This window comes from Lipophrys pholis (assembly GCF_963383615.2).
Source record: "Lipophrys pholis genome assembly, chromosome: 2".
In the NCBI taxonomy this organism is placed as follows: domain Eukaryota; kingdom Metazoa; phylum Chordata; class Actinopteri; order Blenniiformes; family Blenniidae; genus Lipophrys; species Lipophrys pholis.
The window spans coordinates 26,262,208-26,287,460 of NC_137636.1; the positions used below are offsets into that span (position 1 = coordinate 26,262,208).

Genomic DNA, 25,253 nt, shown 5'->3' on the forward strand with positions numbered 1-25,253 from the left:
GAAGAAGAAAAAAAAAAAAAAAAAAAAGTTCCGTACTGGATTTTGTTGCGAGTTCCTGAAAAAAAACAGCCATGTCATTCTGACACAATGACAGTCAGCTGGGACGTACATGCAGACGGAGCTGGAGGAAACTCCAACACGCACGGGATCAACGGGCCGTTTGGGAAGCGTCTTGGCAACCATGGAAGGGTCAAGTGATTTTATAACTTCCCATCCAGACAAATGATTTGACCTAAATCTTTGTCAGGAAGAACTGAACACATAATTAAGATTCATTGGAGAGAAAAAGAAAAAAGAAAAACAATAACACACTGTCTGATTACACTATCAGAGCGGTTCAACCGGAAAGAAGCAGCAGCAGCAGCAATAATTAAAAAGTATCCAGTGCAAAAGCAGGAGGCTGGTGGATGATAGAACTGTTGGGGTTTTTTTCACTTTAATTGTCCTGAACCTCCAGCTTGATGGCAGAGGTTGAAAGAGAAAGTGCGGTCAACGTGTGTATTGTGAGCTCTCTTTTCGATCATGCTGGAGTTAATGGATCCACTGTGAGAAGATCTATTCCTGCAATCTGTCCTGCCACCTTCACCATGCACTCCGGTGTTTTATCTCCACGGCTTTGCAGCTGGTTTTACCGGACGGTGACACAGTTTGTCAGGATGAGCTCCAACGTACGGTAAAAGTCCAGGAGCAACTTCTGAGGGGGTTTGGCCCGCTTCAGCATTCTGAGAAAAAGGTGTTGGCAGTCCATATCAGGAGACGACGCAGGAGAACTTAGGGGATTATATCCTGAGTGATGATGGACGAGCTGAAGTCAAGGATCAGGTTTGTCCATTTTGTTTTATTGAGGAAAGGTCACCGCTGCACCGCTGTCTGTCGATCCACCTCCCATCTGTTCTCAGCCCCGTGCTGGGAGATCAGCTCCATGATTTTGGTGTCGTCCATTATTTAATAAATCGTACAAACTGTGACAATGACGGGCGCTATAAAATATGATGAACGCTACAAAACTGCAGGAATCTCAATGTCTTCCTGTACATATTTAATGGAAGCTGCCAGTACTGTCAAGTGATGAATAAATGAAGCTAACCCGAATCAGAAAGATCTTTACAGTATGCTCGGCATACGGGGCATTTGTTTTGTGATGTTGGGATAAGAAAGATGTACATTACTCATGAAATAACTGAGAATTGAGCTGAGAGCGAAGAGACCTGGTATTGAATTTCACCTCCACTCTGCAAGGCATCGTTTGGACGTCATTTCCTGCATAATCTTTATTACTGGGGTATGTCGTTGTGGGAGCTGCCTGCAATCACAATTGAATCCCTGTCGCTGTCAGATTGTCTCGGGTCATGTTTGATCACAACAAATCCATCTTAAACGCATCGGACAAAAGCTATCGCCACATTTGCTCATCTTTCATCTGTGAAACCCCAAATTTGCATAATGTGCAGCTGCCTTCAAATACAGTTCAAAGAGGAGCAACAGCTCATTAATCGCAAAAGCAAATACCACAATGTTTTACGTTCGCGGCCGTCAAATACAACAAGCACTCACTTTTCATTTGGCATCATATATTCCAACGCTAAGGTTTTGTTTTTAACAGTTTTTCACAGTGAACATCGAGATGTTTTGGTTTATTTTGTATAATGTAGCAGCAAATGTCCAGATCAGAGGTCATACTATAGCGAGAGTACTGAACCTGAGCGGCGGAGGCTACGTCACATTGAGGGGAGACAGCTGAGGTGGATCATGTGATCAGGATTCCCCCAGGTCACTTCCCTTTACCAGGTACGTCCGATTGCGTGGAGGCTCCAAGGTCGGCCCGGGACTCGCTGGAGAGAATACATTTCTGATTTGGACTGGGAGCGGCTCGGGGTCCCTCAAGGAGAGCGGGAGGAAGTTGCAGGGGACAGAGATGTATGGCCTCCATCGCTCTTTATACTGCCACCACGACCCCTCAGGACTAAGTGGATGGATGGATGGATGGATGGATGGATGGATGGATGGATGGATGGATGGATGGATGGATGGATGGATGGATGGATGGATGGATGGATGGATGGATGGATGGATTTACACCCAGTGCTGCAATTGTGCTAATAAACTGTCACTAATAACTGCAACTTTTAAAAAAAAGTTGGAAACTATAATGAATCACTAATTCTTACACTGAACATCACAGTGGCCTTCATCCATTCAGGTCTTATTGGAGTCTACGTTAATATTAGTCCCACATCTACAACGGTTTCACTGAAACACTGAAAGCTAAAAAAAAAAGAAAAAAAAAAAAAAAAGAAAGTAAAAAGAATGAAAAGTTAAAGGAATTGGACAAACGTTACAAGTCACAAAGACCTTTGACCTTCCCATCAAGATGTAATGTGTCTCCCTTGAGTCTGTTTTACAGGTGACATTTTCCAAAGTTGTTTCTGAGAAATTGCAGAAATGGGATGGAAAGAAAAAGCGAGAATAACTGGAGGTCTACAGCTGGCAGACGTGCTGAGGGATAGTCTCTCAGAAACAGTTTTAAATTGACCTACATATGTCACAACAGTCTCCCATATGGTAGAGCAATCTGTGAGCGTCTTATCTTCTCCACCTCTACAAATCGCATCAGGTCACTTTCAGAGGATTTGATGATTTCAAATGTAATCGCATTCTTGTAGCGGTGTCAGGTGGGAATTGTTAACTATTTCCAACGTCACGTGCAATTTTTTCCCAGGTGAAGTGAATTTCCGCGACAACAATAAATGGCCGGCCGCGGCGAGAGCGGCGTGAAGGATGACTGAGATAAACCGCCGTCACCTCCACCTACGGCCCGCCGCCATCCATCATCTGACAGATCTGATAAATGGAGGGCAGAGCTGCACTCCTCTCCCCTCGCTGCAGTTCGCCGCGGCTGAACGTCTTGTACTGAAACGGTGACATATTGTGAAGCACAGCCTATTAGAGCGCACATCACTCAGTGCGGCTCGCAGCCGCCTTCCACATCAACACTGTGACAACTGAGTTCAATGCAAAGGACCCCGCCAGGGTGCGTGTGTGTGTGAGTCCATCCTTAAAATAACAAGTGGATGTCATCCAATACGGCGGGAGGGAGGCGCCTGCTGGAAATATGACATGCTGGCTTTCCTTTTAAATCTCCACTAGAAAAGGCAAATCAAGCTATACCCAACCATTGGTCCAACATCCACAAGTTGAACCATACGCTATTATCTTGGAAATAGCCAGAGGCAGCTGCTTTAACTGCTCCCAAAAGTCTTGTTCATGCTCGTTCACAAAGAGCAATTACATCGGCTGGTTTATCTTCCACATCAGCTCGTTTGGCTTCCTTTAACTCATTAAAGTCATCAGAGTCAATGGCTGGAGAAAATGGGCACTTTCATTTTAATAAAAATCTATGTTTGTTTGCTACGACCGCGGCTGTTTCTCACAACACAAACTGTGCTGTCGGCGCCGCGATCCCCCCGCTCCCATTCCTCACATTAAGAGAAGAGTTTCAGAGACAAAACACAAGAGCATCGCTGCGCGACTGTCGCTGGATGAAGATGCGGAGGAAGAGGAGGTGTCAAACAAAGCCTGACAAAAGAATAACAATAAGAAAAGAGGTCTGCAACCAAATGTTTGTGTATCTATAGTATAGAAACTGTAGCATGTATTGCATTTATGACATAACTACAGTTTAAAAATTGTACAAGCTTTAGTTAGCTGTTATACCTTGGAATGCAATGTACAATACTACACAATGGGAATAAAATACAATAAAGTATTTAGTTTGATATGCAGAACAATGACAAACCAAGGACCTTTTTTTTAACATTTTAGTGGATTCACCTGTTTTAGACATTTTACTTGTTTTAATTTAGTCATTTATTCATTCACTTAGCCCGTTAGTAAAAACCAAAAAATATTGTCCAGTTTTCTTTTTCTATTTGCGTTGAGTTTGAGATATTTTAGCCATTTTAAAACATTTCAGCTGCTTCTTTTGTTTGTTTGTTGTTGTTTTCTCACAAATTTTAGCAGGTTTTTTTTTTAGCTGCTTGACCTTTTTTATATAGTTTACCTATTTCAGTCCTTTTCAGACAGGAGATAAGAGTCTCTGTAAAAGAGCCTAATTTGTAAATAAAATAAAATAAAAAAAAACGATAAAGGGAGGCACTACAGAGAGGCTAATGAGCCACAAGTCGTCGACCTCGGAGTCAGAGCGTTACATGAGCGGATGAATTCATCTGGTCAAAGCAGCTAGAACGGCCTTCTGGAAAACCTGAGAAGATACTCTTATATGTACACTTAAAACTTAGTGAAAAGTAGCACTCACTCTTCCATACCACTTCCTCTCATTCAGGGTCATGGGGGATTCAAACTTAGCTGAGGTCTTGTTGATGTATTGTTGTTAATTCCATCTAAAATGTTCATTCAATTTAAACATCCCTTGTTTGACTTGTCATAAATAACTTTATTTTTCTGATCTATAATCACCAATTCATTTTGCAAGATTAATAAAAAATAAGTTTTAAGCTTTTATTCATCTTTATTAACTTGTTGGATTCAACTTTTTGTGAGCATTGATCACGTGCTTATAGACAGTAGTGCTTGAGATACTGACCAGCGAGAACCAGCCAGTTCTTGCTGGTCCAATCATTGACTCAAAGTTTTCTGGCTCAGGCTCAGAAAACGCTCCTTGTCGCACACAGGGGGTTTTCAGTAGCATTGTCAGGTACAGAAGTTAATTTGCTGCTTCCAGGAATTAGGAGGAGTCCATTCAGGATTTCATGGCGCTAGATGCAATCCCAGCTAAGGGTAAAGCCTGGCCTGGGTCGGCGGTCTATCACAGGGAAAAACACAGAGGCAGGCACACACACTCGCAGTCACATGAGATTTGAACGTGTGGACCTTCTAGTTGTGAGATCGACATGCTAACCCTCACAACACTGTGATAAAGGAGTCAACACATTTTCTTCAATGATGATCCCTGGCCTGGATCTAACAGCAGATGGTACTGTGTATTTGATAATCTCAAAAGGTCAGCTGTCACATGGGAACAGCGTTTTTATGAACAAGTAAAACCACTTTCCTTGCTATCTTTTCCAGCAAATCTGTCCTGGTAACAGCAATGCACCATGGTCCGAGCACACGTGGCTCTTAAAGGAAATTCAATGGATTTACTTGATATTACACAGTAAACACATATGTGACCGATGAAGTGCACCAGCAGAGCTCCTCGGGTCAATGTGCCAATATAATTGGCCATTATAATCATGAAAGTAGACTTTGAAACACTGAAACGACAAAGGAGCATATTGGTCAGACAGAAGTGGCTCCCTGATGTTATTTCTTTCCCAGAAGCTCCGTTAAATCACTAAAAACTTTCAGACTGGAGGGCAACTCCCACATTCACACTATGATGTGATGTAAAATGTGTTCAGTTCCACTCTGCCGCAGTAATGGAGGCGGTGCTCAAGAAAGAGAGAGAGAAAGAGAGGGACTGCCACAAATAAATCAGATCTGTCTATAAATGTAGAGTTTAAACAAAAGCCACCTACACTGCCACACTACAAAGCACACACACAACATCGCAGCCATTGTTTGCCTCATAAATGTATGCATAAGTTGCAGTGCGGGAAGTGAGTAACAAATTGTTGTTTTGACATTTACGTCATGTTTTGGGGGTTTTTTTCCGTTAAAGCTGAAACACAATTATGGGGCTGATGGGAGGTGAATGGCTGTGTGGCCAGCACTGTAAAAGACAAACAAACAGAGGTGCTGCGTGTATCATTATGCGGCGTGTGACTGTAATCTGTCAGTGTGTTTCTGCAGCAGAGCAGAGACTCGCTGTCTGACTCTGACATTTTACTGTGTGAGGAAATGACAGCTTCCAAGCCTCCCCCCCGCCCCACCCCGGCCCCCCTCTGCCCCGCAGCCTCACCGGTGCTGTTGGTCCATTTGTTTCCCAGTAAGCTCCATCCTGGAGGCAGCGTCAGGTGATGCAAGGCCAGCGCCAGGTTCTCGTCCAGCCGCTCGCACTCCTGCAGGGGAATCTGACACTCGTCCAGCATGAGCGCCCCGTCCAGGCCGTCGGTCCGGCCCGCGGTGCTCACCTGAGGGGGACGTAGATGAATGCAGATGAGTCAAAAAACATTGCAGTGGAGGGGAGGGGCTCGGTCGGATATGAGCATTAACGTGAAAGGAGTTCACTCGAAGGCTGCAACAAAACAAATTGTCTTCAGATTTAAAAAGTGAAAAATGTTCCATTAGGAGCTTTAAATCGGAGTGCTCAAGAACGTTATTTTATCTTGTCCTCCTCCCTGGCAAAGCAAACAATATTAAATTTGTATGGGATGATGAATTGCGCAGAAAAGAAATCATTAATTGAACACCAAGGCCTGTGAAACATTAGGCCTTGTCAGGGAGGAAATAAAAAAACACGGTAATATATTTAGCCTTTTAGTCCGGTTTTACTGTGGGCCTTGGGAATGATAAAAGACGTGTCTTGATGCTCACCAGGAACTGAGCCATGTCAAAAGCCAGGTCTTGCACAAAGCTGAATCGATGCTCGGCCAATGGGGCCACACGACCCGGCGGAGACTTCTCTTCCTCGGGGATTCCTCGGCTGACTGAACACAAGGTGACCGACACCACCTCGCAGCAGTTGTGAGCTGCAAGACAGTCGGAGAAGAGTTACAATGGAGGAGGAGGAGGAAGAGGAAGGATGGCCTGCTGATGAAGAAGTTAGCAGCATGAATCACATATTCTACATCATCGGTCTGTTTATGCAAAATGATGAAAACACTTTTAAAGGTAATCGGAGCCAGTGAAAATCAACTTTTTGAAAAAAGTTCTCGAGGTGGAATCGTCTCCGTGTAAATGGTGGAAACTGCTACTGCGTCTGAGCACCACAACTTGATATAGTTCTTCTGCACATCCTCAGTAGATGGACAATAACGGCAATGTTTTCCTCCACAGTGTCACGAGTCCCAGGCATTGGCGTCCAAGGAAGCGTTCCAAGTTGCTTTCAAAGTTTAAAGAGGTTGTAAATGACCCGTTTCATTGGAGTTGAACTTAACATATTTGAAATCTGAGTTGCGATTTTATCACCACTGCACTATGAAGTCTGTTTTAGTAGACTTTTGTTTTTTGGGGGGGTTTTTTTGACCACTTCAATGACTTGTATAATATTTACATTTTACTTTACACAACTTGAACAACTTTCCTAAAGGCCTCCATATCATTTCCTCACATAAATGTTGTAAATCCGGTGATTGTCATCTGCTGTGGCATGACTACTTTTCAGTGGGTTTTAAACTTTAAGTGAAAAATTAAGATGAAAATCAATGTACCATTGTTTGTTTCCACTACATTAGGTGATGATGATACTCCTAACCTGAGCTTAACCACCATTTCACACTGAAAAAAGACCTGCAAACTTTGTGTACCATGTATTATGATCATTTAGCATGGTGAAACACATATCACGTAGACAGGATTTTTACAATGAAGGGCAAATATATCTGTGTCTGAGTCGATATTATTTTTCTTCCACACTTGTGTATATAAACACGAAATTAATCTGGTGAAGAAAAAATTATCTGATTTTCACTTTGAAATTCAGCTAATAGGGCATAAAAGCCAATATTTCCAACTCTAAATCAAAATGTGCGGGTCGTCCTGTTGTTCATCATGAAACTTAGTTACTTTGTGTTTGTGTGTTAAGTGTATATTTGTAATATTCAGTTTAACTCGCTCGATTGCAGGTTGTTATTCAGAAGTGACAGCTCGTTCTAAAGCCAGAGAATCTCTGATGTCATCAACTTATTTTTCTTAGGAACAGACGTAATATGATGTTCATTATTAACAGATAAAACCCGAGTTGTCGTAATCCTTTCCAGAACCCTTGACAGTCTGTACACACATTTATCAATCTGCCAATCCTATTTCAAACAATTCAATTTATAAGTCATTATGTAATTCTATCATTGATGTCACTTAAGTTTGTACATTGTTCTTGTGTGCTCCTTTGTCATGCCTTTCTGAATTTCCCCTCGGGGAGGAACAAATACTTTGCACAGCCGATTGGTTAAGAATATCCTCGGTCGATGTGATCTCGCTTTTTAGGAATGCAGCATAACATGCATGAACCCGTACAGTAACTCACAAGGTGCATGAACTCTGCTACACACGTCCAACACATGACAAAACATGTACATGTGTTGTGTTCTTTACGTCTACGAGTTTGCAAGTCTTCCACCTTATCCTACACGCAGCATTGGATAACGGCAGCATCGATATGTGCACAGCTGCATGCAATAATGCATGTGAAATGATATGATATTGAGTAGAACCCCCAATGTCATATCCATTTTTAAACATGGCAGATGTTTACAAAATTATGTACCTTGTTATGTAAAATGATGTACCTACTTTTCTAAACATCTGCCATCCTCATTCATAACCATGACTGATAACAGCCATGCACATTGGTGTATTAAAGTGCAGCCACTTGGAATCATGCATGACATTTTAAAGGGTCATATTATGCTATATTCACTTTCTAATGGTTTTCAAACAGTAATATTCGTCCCAATACCTGTGAATGACGTCACAGATGTAAAGAAGATTTGTCCTCTCTCTCCCTGACTTGTTTAAATTTTCAAAAAGTGTGTTGCTCCAAAGAGCAAATCAGAAATCGAACCCTATATAGTGTCATCGGGGGTTTAGCCAATCCCAATCAAGGTAGGCCCTCCCTTTGACCCTCCCACAATTAGGCAGCTCTGCTTTGGCACATGGCACCACGAAAGGAAGTACTTCCTCCTCTTCCCAAGATGTGCATGTGTGGGCGGAGCCAGTCCAGCTCACACAGACACAGCAGATTCTGAATGCAGCTGTATAATATGACCTCTTATTTCTCAAGACAGACTATTAGGTAAAGAATAAAGAAAAAAACATGAGTTCATTTGGACTTGCACAAGTTTTACAATTTTTAGACTGTATATTGTAGAAGAGTTACTGGTTAATTAAACAGTGAGGGTAATGGTATTATTTTATTAACAAAGACTATAGGCAGTGCGACAGCACTCTCAAATGAGGCCCCGTTTACAAACATTTTCGTTATTGTCCATCTACTCACACGTGCAGAAGAACTATTTACTATGGCCACGGTGTTTATGCACATTAACAGTGTTTCAGAAAAGTTGCATTTTCCCACATTTCCACAGAGTGGTTGGAGTGGTTTCAAAAATGTCACCTTAGGAGCTGTTCTCAAAAAAGCCTGATTCATTGGATGCTATGAGATACGAGGCATGAATTTACTTCCCTCACAAAGGGCAAAAGGGATCTGGAAGTGAAATCCCTACATGTCCGACAGCCACAGGTCAGCTCGATAAATGTTAATGCTGATGTGCTTTGCACGGGGGCACCTCAGTCCAAGTCCAAAGAGACATTCAGTGAGTCTGCAGCCGTTTTTCCCAGGCACCTGAGATCTGTATCCCTCGACCTTCTGGTCGGTCACAAGCTCGGTCCTCTGCAGCTCCGAGCCGCCTGATGGGGAAGGCACTGAAGCAGAGCTAATCTGCTAGTGGAGAGTAACACCCTCTTCCGCATCCACCCCCACCCCCCCCCCCCCCACCCCTCAGACGAGTGTAATTCAGTCGAGCTCTTAACAAGATAACACAGTTTATCATGCACTGCTTTCTTTTTGTTTTTCCTCCCGTCTGTCTGGAAGGCAGACAGATACTTGAGGAGAACTACAGGTTCAACAGTAGCTCCAAAGATCGCATGTACGCTTTCTCACATACCTATGATCCATGGAGAGCCAAGTATACAGTATATATGTGTTTTGTCAGAGATGCCTCTAGTTTCTCTCTCTCTCTCTCTCTCTCTCTCTCTCTCTCTCTCTCTCTCTCTCTCTCTCTCTCTCTCTCTCTCTCTCTCTCTCTCTCTCTCTCTCTCTCTCTCTCTCTCTCTCTCTCTCTCTCTCTCTCTCTCTCTCTCTCTCTCTCTCTCTCTCTCTCTCTCTCTCTCTCTCTCTCTCTCTCTCTCTCTCTCTCTCTCTCTCTCAAAAAAACCAGGGGGCAGGGTTAGCCGATGAATAATAATTTTTTTACTTTCTACCAGGGTAATAATAACTCTTGACTGCCAAGCGCTTTCTGAGATGTCAGAGCAGAAGAACACCCTCATGTTCACAAATGAAATGGCTGTTTGGATTATTTTACAGTGGCTTCACACTTGTCCATATTAATTAGAGCTCTCTCATGTGATGGATTTTCAGGAGTAAGTATGCTAGAGCCATTTATTAGTGATAATCTTTTCATCTTTTTTGGGGGAGTAATGGCAGCATTCTCATGATTGAATCCTGTTACATGTGGTCATAAACACAATAGACATAAAAAAATCTAATAAAAATTGTACATTGCAAGGAAACATAATGTCTCGTTCTTGCATGGTCATGTGACACTGATTAATCGCAGCAAGTATTTTCACAATCCTCAGTTAAGAATTTCGTACTAAAGGAAGCAGGAACATATGAGGTGAAGTGATGACACCTGCCACTAGATTCCTCACTGGCTGCACCCCAAAACGGTATTCAGCAAGGCGAACATCAAACAAAGCAGCCCTGACTCATAGAGGCATGGTCTACAATCACACCTCTGAAGATGGGCTGTGGTATCTGGCACCAAGATGTTAGCATCACACGCTAAAAGTCCTAGATGTTGTGAGGTGGAGTTTCCACGGGACCAGAAGTATTGATGAGCCTTGACCAGCAACGACCCGGTTTACAGTTTTGTTTTGTTTTTGTTTCTTGGACCACCAGAGTGGCAAAACACCCCAGCTGCAGTTTTTGGAGATGCTCCAACCCAGTCGGCAAGCCGTTACAATTTGACCTTTGTCAGTGTCTCAAATTCTTAGGCCCTGTTTACACGACAAGGGAAAACTTCAGTTGTGATTTGGGTGTTCGTTTACATGACATCGCAACCACTGAAAACGCAACTTTTTGACAATGGGGGCATGTGTGTATGCCCCCATTGCCTAATAGACACGACACAATAATAAGTGGTATGAAAAACAGGCAATCAGTTTTATATTTATACTATGCTATGGCTGATAAGTGATACACCGTTGTATCACTTAGTGATATGATCCTACTATCTATTCAAGTTTTCCATGTGTATTACAAGGGAAATACAACTTTTGTATTATATGTAATATAAATTACAAACTTCCTTAATATTTTGAATTCTCCGAAGACTGCCAGGCACAATGAATGTCCTAAATACTGTAGAGTTTGGTTGTTCGATTCCACGTGGGCAAAAAGTCTCCTCTAGTTACCTGAGCTGCCGTGATGAAATCGGAGTATGTAGGCATCAATACTGTCAAGAAATCTCCCGGGAGAGATTAGATTTGTGTAATTGGATGACTTGTTATGCCACTTCTCTCCTCTGTTCATGTTATATGATCCACTGCAAACATGGGAAGTATGCTGGTTTCAGTACAGGGCATTTTATAATGCATTAATGTACAATTTATTGTGTCACACCAAAACATTCTAAGGTTTCCTGACACATCTTGTTAATAAACTCATAATCTGGTCATGGAGCTGAAGAAGGATGATGTAATTTTCCAGTGAACTGACTGGTCCGAGGGTGGTGCCCTCACAAGAATTTTTTTTTATCTCCAACATGCCGAGGCCCAGTGCTGGTTGTTTGCAGCTTACCATAATGATCTATCCAGGTTAAAAGAGAAACACCTTCGTGACATTGAAGAGCCGAAAGGCTAAACATACTGTATCTCACTGGCTCACTAATCTCACTTTGTAGTACAGCTCTCAGACCTCTGGTTTGGCTTGGGATTGTACATGACTGCTTAATGTTTGGAGTTGATTCTCTCTGACAAAAGAGCTCTACAGTCAGTTAACATGGATATTCACAAAAACAGCATTAATGGCTGTATAACGTGTTGCTTAAGCTGCCTTTCAGCGGTTTTGTTAGAAGCGACAGGGAAGCCATGGGGGGGGGGACTTACCGGGACACAACGCTTGCAAGGTGTCATGGCTGCTCCTCAGGGTGCTGGTCAGGTGTCTCTGTGTGCTGCCAGCAAACAGCAGGAAGTAATCCACGCCCTCCGAGTCCGCAGCCAGCTCCTCATCTGGGAGCTGCACTGTGATAACACAATGACCCTGCAGAGGGAGGCGGACAGAAAGAAGGAAGAGCCCAGTGAGAAAACATGTTTCAGGAACTGAAGACAAATCCCACTGACATTTATATATTACTATGACAACGTTCATGTTTAAAAAATTAGGGAAAGGAGTGCCTTTTGTCAGCTGGGTAGAGGAGGGAAGTATGAAGTTGAGCTCATTAGGAACCCATCATGCCATTTTATTTTACATAAATAATGTTCATCATAAAGGTGGCCAAGGTGATAAATTTAGTAACCAAAAGCATAACTTGTCTAAACTGATGCAGCTGCAGTCAAAAAGACTACGAGGCTGGTATCAAATTGCATCCTGCTTTTGATCCCGCAGACTTTGTGCTGGTAAAGGGAGGTGCGTTAAAGACTGCCAAGCAGATAAAAAGCTGACTTCAGATTTCAGGGAGTGGTTTTGCTCCAGACAAAACATGGAACCTTTTTTTTTTTAACCCCTAAAGTAAAGCTACCACTCCAGCGAAGACAAACATGACCACACAGAGTTGACCCTGCAGAACTTAGTTGTCCAAATAAAAAAAGAAGAGCAGACTAAAAAAATAATCAAAGAAATCCACTAAACATTCCCAAAACAACAACAAACAAACATGTATGTCAGGATGCAAGTTTGAAAACATTTTCCAGGTAAATTCCTTCACATATGGAACCAAACTTTTTACTGATTGGCTGGCAGGTCATCGTTGTCCAACAGAAGTTGTCAGTGGCTCAATAAATACTGAATCATGTTTTCACACTTCAGAGAAGTGTTTGATATCTTCTGTAAGCGCACATCATAAATTAGGTAGAGCATTCTCCTGAACAATATTTACTATCCATACTAAATATGCCCTTTGTGGTGTATAGATGGAAAACATATCACAACCACATGAATTCAATTAAAGGACAGAATGAATATTAATGAGCATATATATTGACACAAGATGTAACTGATTTGTATGTAAATTAGGCACAAAGTTGGTGCATGTCCAGTTAAAGTGACTTTACATATCTTCTAGTGTTGGGTTGACCATCTTGGGCAAAAAAAAAATCAATGATAAATAAAGTTTACATGATTTGTAGAATAGCAAATAAGTACTGTAGAAACCCCAGCGTACAGAACTGTGTATGAAAACTATAGAGGTTAAAAAAAAAAAGTACATGACAATGGATCAAAATATTAAATAAGGGGTTAGTTTTGTCCCTAAAGTCATAGAAATATATTCTAGTACTATTCTAGAATATGAAACAATAACTTAAAAATAAGCATAAAAGATGCTCTTTAACTAAGTGTTTCACAGAGTCTGTTTGCGTTCATTAAAATTCAACTTGGCCGATCCTATAAAAAGCAGACGGCTGAGAATAACTGCAGATGAACTGAGAATGCATCTGGATGTGCTTTAACGTCCCCTGCGTCCTACGCATGCCTATAAGAACAGAAAGGCGTCTCTGATACCTTTAAAAACGGGCTAGACACCGAGTGTGTGGCGCATGACAAACCCTGATATCTAACAATTTAGCTTTTAAGGTCCGCAAGAGAGGCAAACAGGAGCAGAGCAGACCTCACTCTATCCCTTTACTTCACAGTGTAAAATCTGGAGCTTTACCTGCTTAACCATGGATAAAATCAAATATTTTTTAAATCAAATCAAGACAGTGGAATTTAATCGCAGCTGGCCACTTTAGATGCATCTGAGGCAGATTGCGATGTTGGGTGTGAACTGCACTCTTTTGACAGCTGGATGTAGTTACAGGCTGGAAACCAGAGCTCAACTGTGAAACCATGGCGAGCTTCTGTTACTGCCTCCAATTTGAGCTGCTGATGCTTAGCTGAGGTGAAAATGCAACACCTCACATTGCTAACAAACAGAGAGGAAGAAACAGCCAAACAATGAATTGGACATTGTAGCTGCATGAAAATAATGAACAAACACAATGACAACATCAGCAATAATCATGGATGCGAGAGCACCTGCTAAATGTTTCCAAAGTGTGGGGCAGACTCCTTCAGGGTTGCCAGAAAACGTCGGGGGAGCTGGTGTTTGGTTAAATTGAAATAAATAGATGGAGAGTAAAGCTACCGTCAATTTATCTTCCATACGTCTTTATGAAAATATATGGTGGTATGGAGGCTGGAGCCAATCTCAAATGACTGTGGGCCAAGGCAGTAGACAATGATCAACTGGAAATGTAATAAGTTCTTTTAGTTTTCGAACCAAAAGTTGCAGACTAAGAATGAAATATTAACATATCCTTCTAACTTACATGAAAAGGGTTACGCTTTCTAAAGTCTATAGGATAAAAGTACAACTTTATGAAGTGAAAAGCATGGTGTTGTCAAGCACTCAATCAAAGATTATTACTAGGTCAAGGCATTTGCTGTGTGTGTGTGAGGTGGGCCGCGGGTGAAATGTGGTTCAAGCTCATCTTCCTACACTGTGAAAAGCCCAGTGCTGGAGAAACACTGCGAGATAGGTCAATTTATAAATTTGCTGCAGTCTCTGTGACCTGCAGACAAGGCTGTTATTTGAAAAATGTTATATTTTACAGAAAAATGTTTGTGGGGTCAGAATGTTGTTTTATAGGTCTATATTAGTAAGATTAAATCTCTTTAGGCTGTTTTGGGGGGGGTTTGTCTATAAAAACAGACTGCCTATGTGACTGCAGTCAAATGATACACAGATTTGAATTTAACATCCAATCACTTTTTTCAAAACCACCAAATCAATCATCAAAGAAAAAAAAAAGGATGAACTATAGTGCCATTTCTAAAAGCAAAAAAAGGTGAACTCATTCAGTTTTTATGTGCACTATATGTGCCATTGCAGAGAGGAGTGCAGGCAAAGCTCTTGAGGGATATTCATCGCTATTTGCATGTAATGTGGTGGTTTCAAAGCAATATAGGAAGAAAAACTCCACCTGACTTTAGCTCATATTGTCATCTTTTCCCAGCTCTCTGGTGCTTACAAGACAATATGTGTCCGACCGCTGCACAAATATTCAAACATTCAAGAGTGCACAGAGATTACACTCAGTCTGCTCAACGCTCCAATCAGGAAGCCTGGAGCCCTGTGGGGAGTTGTGCGGTGTCATCTGAGGACGGAGCGAGGAGGAGGATGAAGAGAGGCAAACAAAAAAATAGGGGTATTGTTCAAAAATTTGCCATTTTCCACTGGAGGACTCGCGGCGTGTTGACACCGAGGAGGGATAATGGGACATTTCATCCTACTTAATGTTGCAATCTCTTCCCAGGCTTGGTCAGACTGCAGCGGTCTGGGCCGGGTTAAAGGTTCTAACTTAGCGCTCTCATAAAGGCGTAGCTTGAGGGCGTTGTTACTGAGAGGGCGAGGCCTATCAGCTGGAGGGACAGTGGCAAGGCCGGACTGCAGCCTCGGGATGGGCAGGTCTTCGCTTGGCATGCATTGTGGCTGCTGAACAATGCCGGGCAGTGCTGGCTGGGTGGGTGAGGGGGATTTTGTTCAAAGACAGCCAGAGGGCAGGGAAAACTGTCCGCGGTCACCTTCTGAGAGCCGGACCTGAATACAGGGCCTCGCAAAGTGTGGAGGACGCAGGCGTTGCTATGCACAGAGAGTACCGGCTTTAACAAGCAGAGCGGAGGCACACAAGTAAATGAGTTGTGGATGGGTGGAAGCCAGCAGGCATGACATTCTCTCCATTAAAAACTCATCTCTTATCCAGGGCCCAGATTGGAAATTGGCTTGTGGTGCTAGTGAGCGGATTGCTACCACAGTGGATTTGCAAGTCTGTAGTCCGATGTGACAATGAAAACGTATTAGTGTGAAATAAGTTTCACATTCTCCCGTCGAACAAAAGAAGAAATGGGGTTTTCTCTGCACCGCTGAAGGCGGGTGGCAAATCACTTCAGAAACCTGTTGCATGCGGCAGCTTGGATTTCTCTCAGCAGCTCAGCAAAGTGTGATTCTCTCACAATCAAGAGGTTGTCATCATAATTACCAATTAAAAAAATAAAAAATAACAGCAAATCATTTCAAAATTGAAGTAAAGTGCGAGTTGCAACTGACGTAGAGCCGAGAGAACGAGGGAGAAAATCAACTGAATCAGATCATTGTCACTCGTTTTGGAGGCAAATGGCAGGAGGTGGGGGTGGAGGTGGGGAGCGGAGCGATGCCAAACATCTGCTGCAGACGGCAGGAAACACAGCTGCACGCAGCGACCTTTGCGAACCGTGCAAATGAGGGCGCGCGCGCGCCGAACCCGCCGCTGCTGACGTTCGGTCTAATCAGAACAATAACAAAAAAGAGTATTTCTCAGTTAGTCGCATGCACACAGCTCTATTCACAAAAACAAACTGGCGGTTTAAAATAAAAAAGTCTGCCCGATACCAGAGGATGTCTTTCAGCCTCGCCGTATGACTGTGCTCTCTGCTGGTTAGAAGTACTTAACAATGTGACCTGCTGAGGTATTGACCTGCTAATCATGAAGCTTCAACAGGGAACAGGCAGCTTTTAAGCAACATCAAAAGCACAGCTGGGGGCTATGAACCCACCCCCTCCTCTTTTTAAACATGCATGTGTAATTGTAGCCCCATATTCTTTTTTTTCTTTTTTTTGGGGGGGGGACGACACTTCCTGCTGCTGTGTGGGTTTCAAATATCCAGGTTGAGTAGCAGCTGGATTTTGGAACAATGTTTACTGCTAGCAATTCTCCACAATTATTGTTTTGGACATTGATGGTTCAAGTAGGCCTAATAAACTGAAAAACCAGCTGACTATGACCTGTTTACTCAACGTTTTCAAGTGAAAATGCAAAACGTTCATTGTGTTTTGTGTGTCTTGGTTTGCATGACAACGGTGCTCAGAGTCACTGAAAACACATCCCTATAAGTTTCAATCAATGACAGACAGCACTTGCTTGCCTATAAAACAAAAAACTGCGAAAAATATAGAGAATAGAGTGTCTGTTGCTACACTTTTACTGGGGTCACCACAGCAAGTCAACGCAAGATGGGTGGGAGAATTTGGCAGATTTTCACGCCAGATGCCCTTCCTGCTGCAAGCGGGATTCAAACCAAGGCCCCCTACAGTCAAGGTCAAGACTTAGGCCCTGTTTACACGACAACGTTTCACGTGACAACACCTAATCTGCTAAAAAAAAGGAGTGAGTTTACATTGCAGCAGCGGATACAGAGACAACGATGTAGTTAGTATGCCGGGCCAGTGGAGGGCGCTGTTGCTTGATTTTGTAATGAAACCACATAGACGTGTGCAGAGAACAACACGCTATAAACGTGAGGAAAATGGAGAGAACCCGACATCCGCATGGACTGATGACACATCGGATGCTATCAGGGGTGAGCCTCAACTATTAAACTGCTGATCTGGACGATAAAACTAGAATATGGTCCGCGGGTCGTACCACTACGCGGCCGCCATGTTTGTTTACAACTGAATGAGCAAGAGGGAGGGGGAGAGATATGCATGCGCAGTAACAGGCTCAGTTGCCTCCAGGCAGTCTCCGCAGGAGGGATTTGCGCCGTGAAAGAATCTTTCCACCTTGGGAGCCAGATTAAAAACTTTGCGGATACAGTGCATCCGCAAACTGGTGCCATGTAAACGGACCCCCCCAAAAGTAAAGATAGTTTTGCGGATACACTCAAATTCGTTGTCGTGTAAACGGGGCCTTAATCAATGACAGGCAGCACTTGCTTGCCTATTTAACACAGTAAAACTGCGAATAATATAGAGAACAGAATGTCTGTTGCTACACTTTTACTGGGGTCACCACAGCAAGTCAACGCAAGATGGGTGGGAGATTTGGCAGGTTTTCACGCCAAATGCCCTTCCTGCTGCAAGTGGGATTCAAACCAAGGCCCCCTACAGTCAAGGTCAAGACTTAATCTGATGTGCCACCAGGGGGATAAATACTTACACAACTAAAAGCAAAAACACTGCTTGAGTCAGTTGCCCAACCACAAAAACAAAGAAGGTATTAGGGGTCACTTTTTGAATTGAATTTACATCCTGGACTTAAGCACATAAATCTTTAGTTTAATGCCACAGATCTAACTTTATATCTTTCATTCAGCCTTGTTGTAAAAACTGCTGCAACAATACAAACTGGCCTATGGGCAACGCCTCAAAGAGTATACAGTGTAAAACGCTGCCGTGACACAAAGTTATAAAGTTTATGGCTACCCTTGTTTGACAGTACAATTACTTTCTCAAGGGCACGCAGCATTATAAAGTAACTCTTTAACATCGTTCACCTCCAAAAATTGTTTCTTGTTTTCAACCAAGATTAAATTAGTGTCTACTTCATGATATCCAACAACACACATCTTTCAATTCGTGAATGCAGCCACGTCTACTGCAGAGAAGTTCACCACTTTGAAAGATCCAATGATTTCTGTGATGAAAAAAAATAAAATGACCCACCTGATAAAATTAGAAAATAAAGATAAAATCAGTTGTGAAATGTGAACAAAGTCAGGGTCAGTAACAGAAAAGTCCTGTGTCACAAGAGGTGTACAGGTACAGAAATTCAGAAGCATTTGGGAGGTGATCAGAGCCAAAGATACAATGTCAACACCTCAATGAGTTTTTAATACGACTATGGCCTTCTTTAGACGACCAAGTTTTCAAGTGAAAATGGAAACTTTAGTTGCAATTTCGCTGTTCATTTACACGACAGTGCCGTTTCGAGTCGCTGCAAAGGTTGTGTTCGTGTAAACACGGCCCGTTGGTAGTGACTGTAAGCTACTGCTATTAACTGAAAAGTACCTTATAATAGAAATGATGACAGTACTCTGATGTGATACTCTCAGAAAGTCAATATTGTGTTGTTTTGCAAATAAACTCATAAAAAGAATATATTATAGTGTGCATATATTTGACCAGTTTGAACATAATATCTTCCCAGACATTGGATGGGAAGAATTGACAAAATGATTTCCACAGGGACCTTGCCTCAGTTTCTAAACCTGCTGCCATGCCCGCAGTCATGCATCTTGTGTTAGCCACTGAGCCACTACCTGCTCATTTAATTGTAAGCCGCCCTGGAAAACATTGTCAGCAAAGTGCCAGGAATGTAAATAACATGTTTACTCACAGCCAAAACAGTTCAGTCTCTCAATGTTATTTGTTGGGAGCACACACAAGTTGTCCTCTCCAGTACAGAACATACAACCATTTAAAGTCTCCCCGACCAAACTAATATTGCAGCAACTCAGGGGTCATGGACCTTTCGGCCTCCTTGAAACTGTGTCTATAGTTAGTGATCTAGAGATCTACACTTACAAACCACGGTAGCCATTTTCACTCATTACGGAAGTCTCTTAACGGTCTTTCTTTCCTTTCTTTTTTTTTTTTAACGGAGCAATTATAGGCTGACTACTTAACCTCTATGAGCTATCTTACACTGAACTGCTGTGATAAGTGTTGAAAATCTGAAATCTAATGAGGCCTGACAACCCGCCTGGTTCCACTGAGAAGTCTGACTGTAAATCACAGATAAGGTTGTCTGGGTGGTTAATGTGTGAGCTGTTCTAGCCTTTAGAGACACAGACACACACACACACACACGCAGGCACGCTTTATCACACCTGCTACCAGTGCGTCCTCTAAGATACCCGCTTTGAAACACCCCCCCAACCACCCTTCATCAAATATGTTCAAAATCATACAAACGCCATGACAGCACCTGAAGGTGTTTTAGTTTTAATGCCACATTGAAATTACATCTGTGACTATATTCCAGTGTGTAAATAATCAGCCAATCTCTTATCTATAATATATTAATCACAACAACGGCAATTAAGATTTGTAAATGAGTTAATATAACAAAAACGGGTATATTTGGATTGCACCCCCTGAGTGTCTCAGGAAGCGTCACGTTCAATGACAATCAGATGTATGAGACGGATATAATCCTGAAAATTAAGCGTTAGGTTTGTGTGTTCAACCCCCTAATGCAGTGACAAGTTTCGATGAACAAATAAGAGCGCAGCCACAGACTTAACTGTGCAGACAGAACTGCTACAGGGTGTTACCCGGTCAGCTATCTGAAAGTCAAATTACAGCTGGCATTAGAAAAACTTCTCTCACATCCAGAACGTATCTAGATCTAATCCGTTTCCTTCGAGGCTTAAGCCCTCCAATGGGCTTCTCATTTTGGGTTTACTTTCTGCATCGTTTGCCTCTGGTTGGTAACCAATCGGGAAGCCTGTTAGAATGTGAAGTACAAAAGCATGGACCTGTGTTTTCTTAAGTAATAGAGCTTTCCAGTTGCCTCGGGGCTCAGAATTCCTAACGTAGATGAAAGCCACTTCCTGACAAACCAGGGTGGAGAGTCCTAACAAGGTGAGCCAGAAAACAGGATGGAAGCGTCCAGTAAAAGTTGTTCTTGCACTTGCTTCTTTCAAGATATAAATCAGAAAAGTGTGACTTCATACACACAGGCAACACTGTAGCAGAGATGCAGTGACAAACAATTCAATCGGCCAAAATACTGCTGTGAGTTTTCTCTTCGGAGACCAACCTCAAGTAGGTGGGTCCTCCATTACCTTGCTTCACAACATCAAAAACAGCCTGGAATTCTAAGTTTGGAGGTAAAAGATAAAAGCATGACTCCTACTGCTTTTTTGTATATTCCCTGAGAGGAGAATACGGGGCAACAACAGGCAAAGACTGCAAAGTGTAGACCAACAGCGAATCTCCCTCGAAGGTTCTACGCAATATTCAGGGCATGTGCAGGGCTGCAGTTCCATCTATTAGCAACTAATGTTTTCATTATTGGTGTTGGAAACAGTCCTCACAGACTTTATTCGGAAATCACAATCTCAAATCGTTGCTGCAGATTTTTCCATGATTTCCCAACTCCAAAGGACTTTATCTAGTTCCATCAAGAAAACAGTTTGAGAAGATCAGAGCTTTGAGACATGGCCCAGTATCATACTGAAATTAAACATCATTAGGTGGTACATAGTGCTGATAAAGATATACTGGAAGGTATAGTGATATTTAGGTCCTTATTTTATTGTGGTTGAGATAAGTACTTATTCCACGTGTGATTAGTCACGTTAGCGCTGTTGCAAAAATACCAGCACTGAAAAGTGTCACATCAGAGGCTGAGATGTATTCAGATCATAGCCGACTGCGAGAGCAGTCAGTTTAGAGCTCAAACAAAGAATAAGAAATAATTATGCAAATTCGGATCTGACTGTCTGAATTTTTAAAGCTGAAATGCAGATTTATCAGCCCACTCAACATTTGTCCACTTTAAGTGAACCTGTGTGAACTGCTGCCTCATTTTCCTGCTCTTGGCTATGAGAGATAACCCCCAGAGTGGGCTTCTGCTGCAAATCTACATCAAGGTTCAACGAGCTGGGCGTTCGGGGAGGGTCTTCTGCATCGTGTAATGAGAGGTTATTTGAGTTAGATGTTGAAGCAGTCTACCTATTCTCCTCTGTTCTGACATCCACACAGTATACTGCCCCAGAGAACTGCTGCTCACGGGATATTTTTCCATTTTTTTAAGAACATTCTCCTCTAACCCAACACTTAGCTGGGCGAGAAAATTACACTCGATCGACAGTTTGTGAAATACCCTGGTGTTTAGCTCAAACACGCATACGTTCCAACTCACTCAATGTGCTTGACCTTCAGCAGGTGGTGTTGACCATATCTATGAAGGCAAACGTACTAGGATCCTTCTGAATTATTGAATAACTGGATAACTGCATGAATGAGCAGGTAAACCCAATGTTAACAGCAGGTAACTACCCAGCAAGATGGAGCAGAGGTCCAACAGCTTCAGTGAAATACTCTTGCCATGTGGAGTATGCTTTTATTAGACGGAATGAAGAGCTCTTTGCTTTATAGCAAGAAGGTTGCAGGTCTGAATACTATACTATATACTATATAAGTTAGTTAATTTATCATTTAACAGTATGTTGCAAACATTCATGCTCCTTTAAATGGTCTTTTCTGGTTGCACATGCCCACTGTTATATGAAATAAAAAAAGGACGGTTGTCAATGTACACTTTATTGGAGAAGCACGGTTAAATCCAAAAGAGTGCGGCATAATCAGTGCCTGCATTGATTCATTGCTACTGTCGAACTTCTTGTGTGTGCACAGAACTACTTCCAATGACCATAGAGTACTCGTGCTGGACCAGCTTTCCAGAAAAGTTCTATTTTCTTTGTTTACATGGAGTGTGTTCAATAAGTTAGCTTTGAGTGCCATTGTCATGTAAAGTTTAACCGTTTTACGAGTTAGCCAGGTTCGACTCCAACACTCCACCTTCAACAGGATAAAGCAGGAAGGCGGGATGGACAGACGGACTAAATGAAAACCGAGGCCTAGCTTTATCGATAATCCCTCCAGAAGTTTCTCGAATAACGTTCGCAGGTGTAGATGAGGATAGGTGTATTTTAGAAGATTATGAGAAGTTGCACATTTAGATATGCAACTGTGACCACAAACAGTTGTCGGACTTGGACGAGCCATGCCACGCTAATGTATTTATACTTGTACTACGAGGATGCCCATTGTGTCCTTGAAAAATCGGCTCACAATGTTGGTTACATTTAGACTTATATTTTGGTCTCTTTTACGACATGGTGCATACTTTTATTCAGCTGCTCTTTGAGTCATTATACTTCTATCTTTGTTAATATTCACCCGTTTATTTTTTATCATTTTTGTATTTCTATCACGTTTCCTTATTTCAGATGTTTCAGAGCTTTCTCAGTTCCTGTAGTTAGTTCCTGATATTTATGGCTTTCTACTGGTGCGTGGTGAGGCTTCACAGGGCTCTGCTTTTAACTTGTTTATGAGTCTTTTTTTGTTCTTTAAAGCACTTTATGTTGAATTGCGTTTGTGTGAAACCATGTATGCATGTATTAATGACGGATGGCAAAACATACAGTACGTCATTAAAAATCCCTCAAAATGCCACTGCATGGGACGTATAAACTTCAAAAACATGCATCTCCTCCACCTGAAGCATCTACACATGGTGGGAGGACTTCCATCCAAAGGCATTACCTCAAAATCCTGAAAACAAAAAAAATAGGCCTCAAATAATTAACAGTCAGACTTACTGCTCAACAAATATAGTCATCAGGCAAAGGCTGTCACCCTGCCTAGACATCAGATGCAACTATTCATGTTAAAACAACATTAAAGGATTTCTAAATGATGTAGTAAATCAAAACCTTTTAAAATTATGGCTAATACATGTCCACCATGGACAAAAGGATGCGCAGAAGGAAGCCTTCTGAACTCGTCCATTGTCCATCCATACATCCATGTGAAGCTGACTTATAGCTGTTCATTAAGGGGTAACAATGGCCGCTACATGGCCAGACTTCGGAGCTACGTCACGCTGGGCGACTGTGCCGCTGAGGTTTTCCTTCACAAAAATTAATGATCGGAGAAAGAGACACTTTCAGGGTTGGTTTTCTACTGAGTGGAGCCAACGCACAGTAAAATGTTACAAATAGCAGGTTTGGTTAAATGAAGACGTCTCGCCATTGTCTTCGGTTATTCATTTCTTAATCAATTACTTGAGTCTTTTTTTTTGTAATAGCACCAGCCTGTCAACGTTGAAAACAAGCCCACTAAAACTCACAATAGAAGACATTAAGAAAAGCACAAATTGTAATGAATGGTTGCCGGTCAGTGAACAGTAAATAGCCATTTGATTTGCATGCAGCTTTATGTTGTGTTCTCCACTATCTGGCCCTGCACACCCACACACACTCGTTTTCTCTTATTCCAGCTAATTGGGCTGGCTTCCAGACAAGTCAGGTGGAGCTATAGCGACAATTACTTCAGCTCCTCAAAGTACTGCTAATAATGATGAAGGTGTAGGTTGTTCCGCCCAAACAGGTTAAGCAGTGAGACATCCAGGCACGTGCTGCACCACATCGACAACTGAGAGATAGGAAATCACCTGCGTGGATGGATTCATGGAGAGGATTTGTACGGGGGGGGTGTAGAAAAAAATGCTTCTGAGTGATACTTACATACAACGGAGCTTTCTGTGGATTGAGTTTCATGTCCCTGGACACTGCAAAGAGAAGATCAAATGACAGCTTTAGCTCAGTGGGAAGTTAAGGTGCAACAAAACAACTTTGTTTACTTGAACAGTGTTAGGCAGCTTAACAAACTGTCGACATTCACACATTAGCTGCTATGGCTAAAGTCTTGCGAGTCCACGTGTTGGTGCTGTTGGTTGTTTAGGGATGAAACCACACACACCTGCACTCAGAGAACAACACACTATACACATTAACAATGATGAAGAACTATTTACTACGGCTGTAACGCACGTGTGCAGTAGCAGCATTTCCCCATTAAGATGGAGATGGAGTTAGAGCATTTTTGAAAACTTGCATTTTCAGTGGCTCTGAGGACCACTGTCATGTGAAGTCACCCAAAACACAACAAAAGCTTGCCGTTTTCACTTGAAAGTGTTGAGGTGTCAAAAGGACCTTAGTTGTTTGTTGCTGACATTGTGTTGAAGTCAGTCAGCCATGTCACTATGTCAAAGAAGATGCCTTGTTGCACCGTCTGCTGGCAATTCTTTTTGGTTTCATCAAAACATGGAAAAGGTAACTGAGGCCAAAAAAGAAAATGATTTGAAAACCCAACTGTGCACGCCCTGCCTGAACAAAGGTGACGAGCTTGTGAATATATACTAGAGGATTTAGATTCCAAATGTTTCTCTCTGTATGCTAATATTCTTAGCAATAGCTATTGTACCGACTCAAAGGGAGCCGACAGGCGGACTGCTGGAAAAGCAGGTCTTGGTTCGCTGGTAAATGTACTGTGGTGAGGTTCAATTTCAGTCTGATGGGAGTGAGAGTGCAGCACGGACAAAACACAGGATGTGACGGACTTCACAAGTACCGTATCTTCGCTGTTCATCGTGACTGATGTGAATAGTGGAGGAATTCCTGATGCGGATGTTTTATCCCTTAAAAAGCCTCTCACTGAAGGACTTTGAAAATAGCAGTTTTTGTGCCCTGGAGTGTTGGTGAAGAATATCTCAAACACAATTTTATATCATTCATACATAATTAGAGTCATTCAAAA

The 25,253-nt window shown here is 42.3% G+C and overlaps 1 protein-coding gene across 2 annotated transcripts in view; it reads right to left on the bottom strand.

Annotated features, from left to right (window-relative positions):
- akap13 (A-kinase anchoring protein 13) overlaps positions 1 to 25,253 on the bottom strand; it is a 145,107-nt gene that overhangs the window by 96,717 nt on the left and 23,137 nt on the right. For both annotated transcript variants that reach the window (XM_080493347.1, XM_080493346.1), the window contains exons 2-5: positions 24,182 to 24,225; positions 12,013 to 12,166; positions 6,499 to 6,653; positions 5,924 to 6,095 (exon numbers count right to left, since the gene is read on the bottom strand). In XM_080493347.1, coding sequence (XP_080349473.1) covers positions 5,924 to 6,095; positions 6,499 to 6,653; positions 12,013 to 12,166; positions 24,182 to 24,214 — 514 coding nt within the window. In that variant the 5' untranslated portion in view covers positions 24,215 to 24,225. The remainder of the gene's footprint in view (positions 1 to 5,923; positions 6,096 to 6,498; positions 6,654 to 12,012; positions 12,167 to 24,181; positions 24,226 to 25,253) is intronic.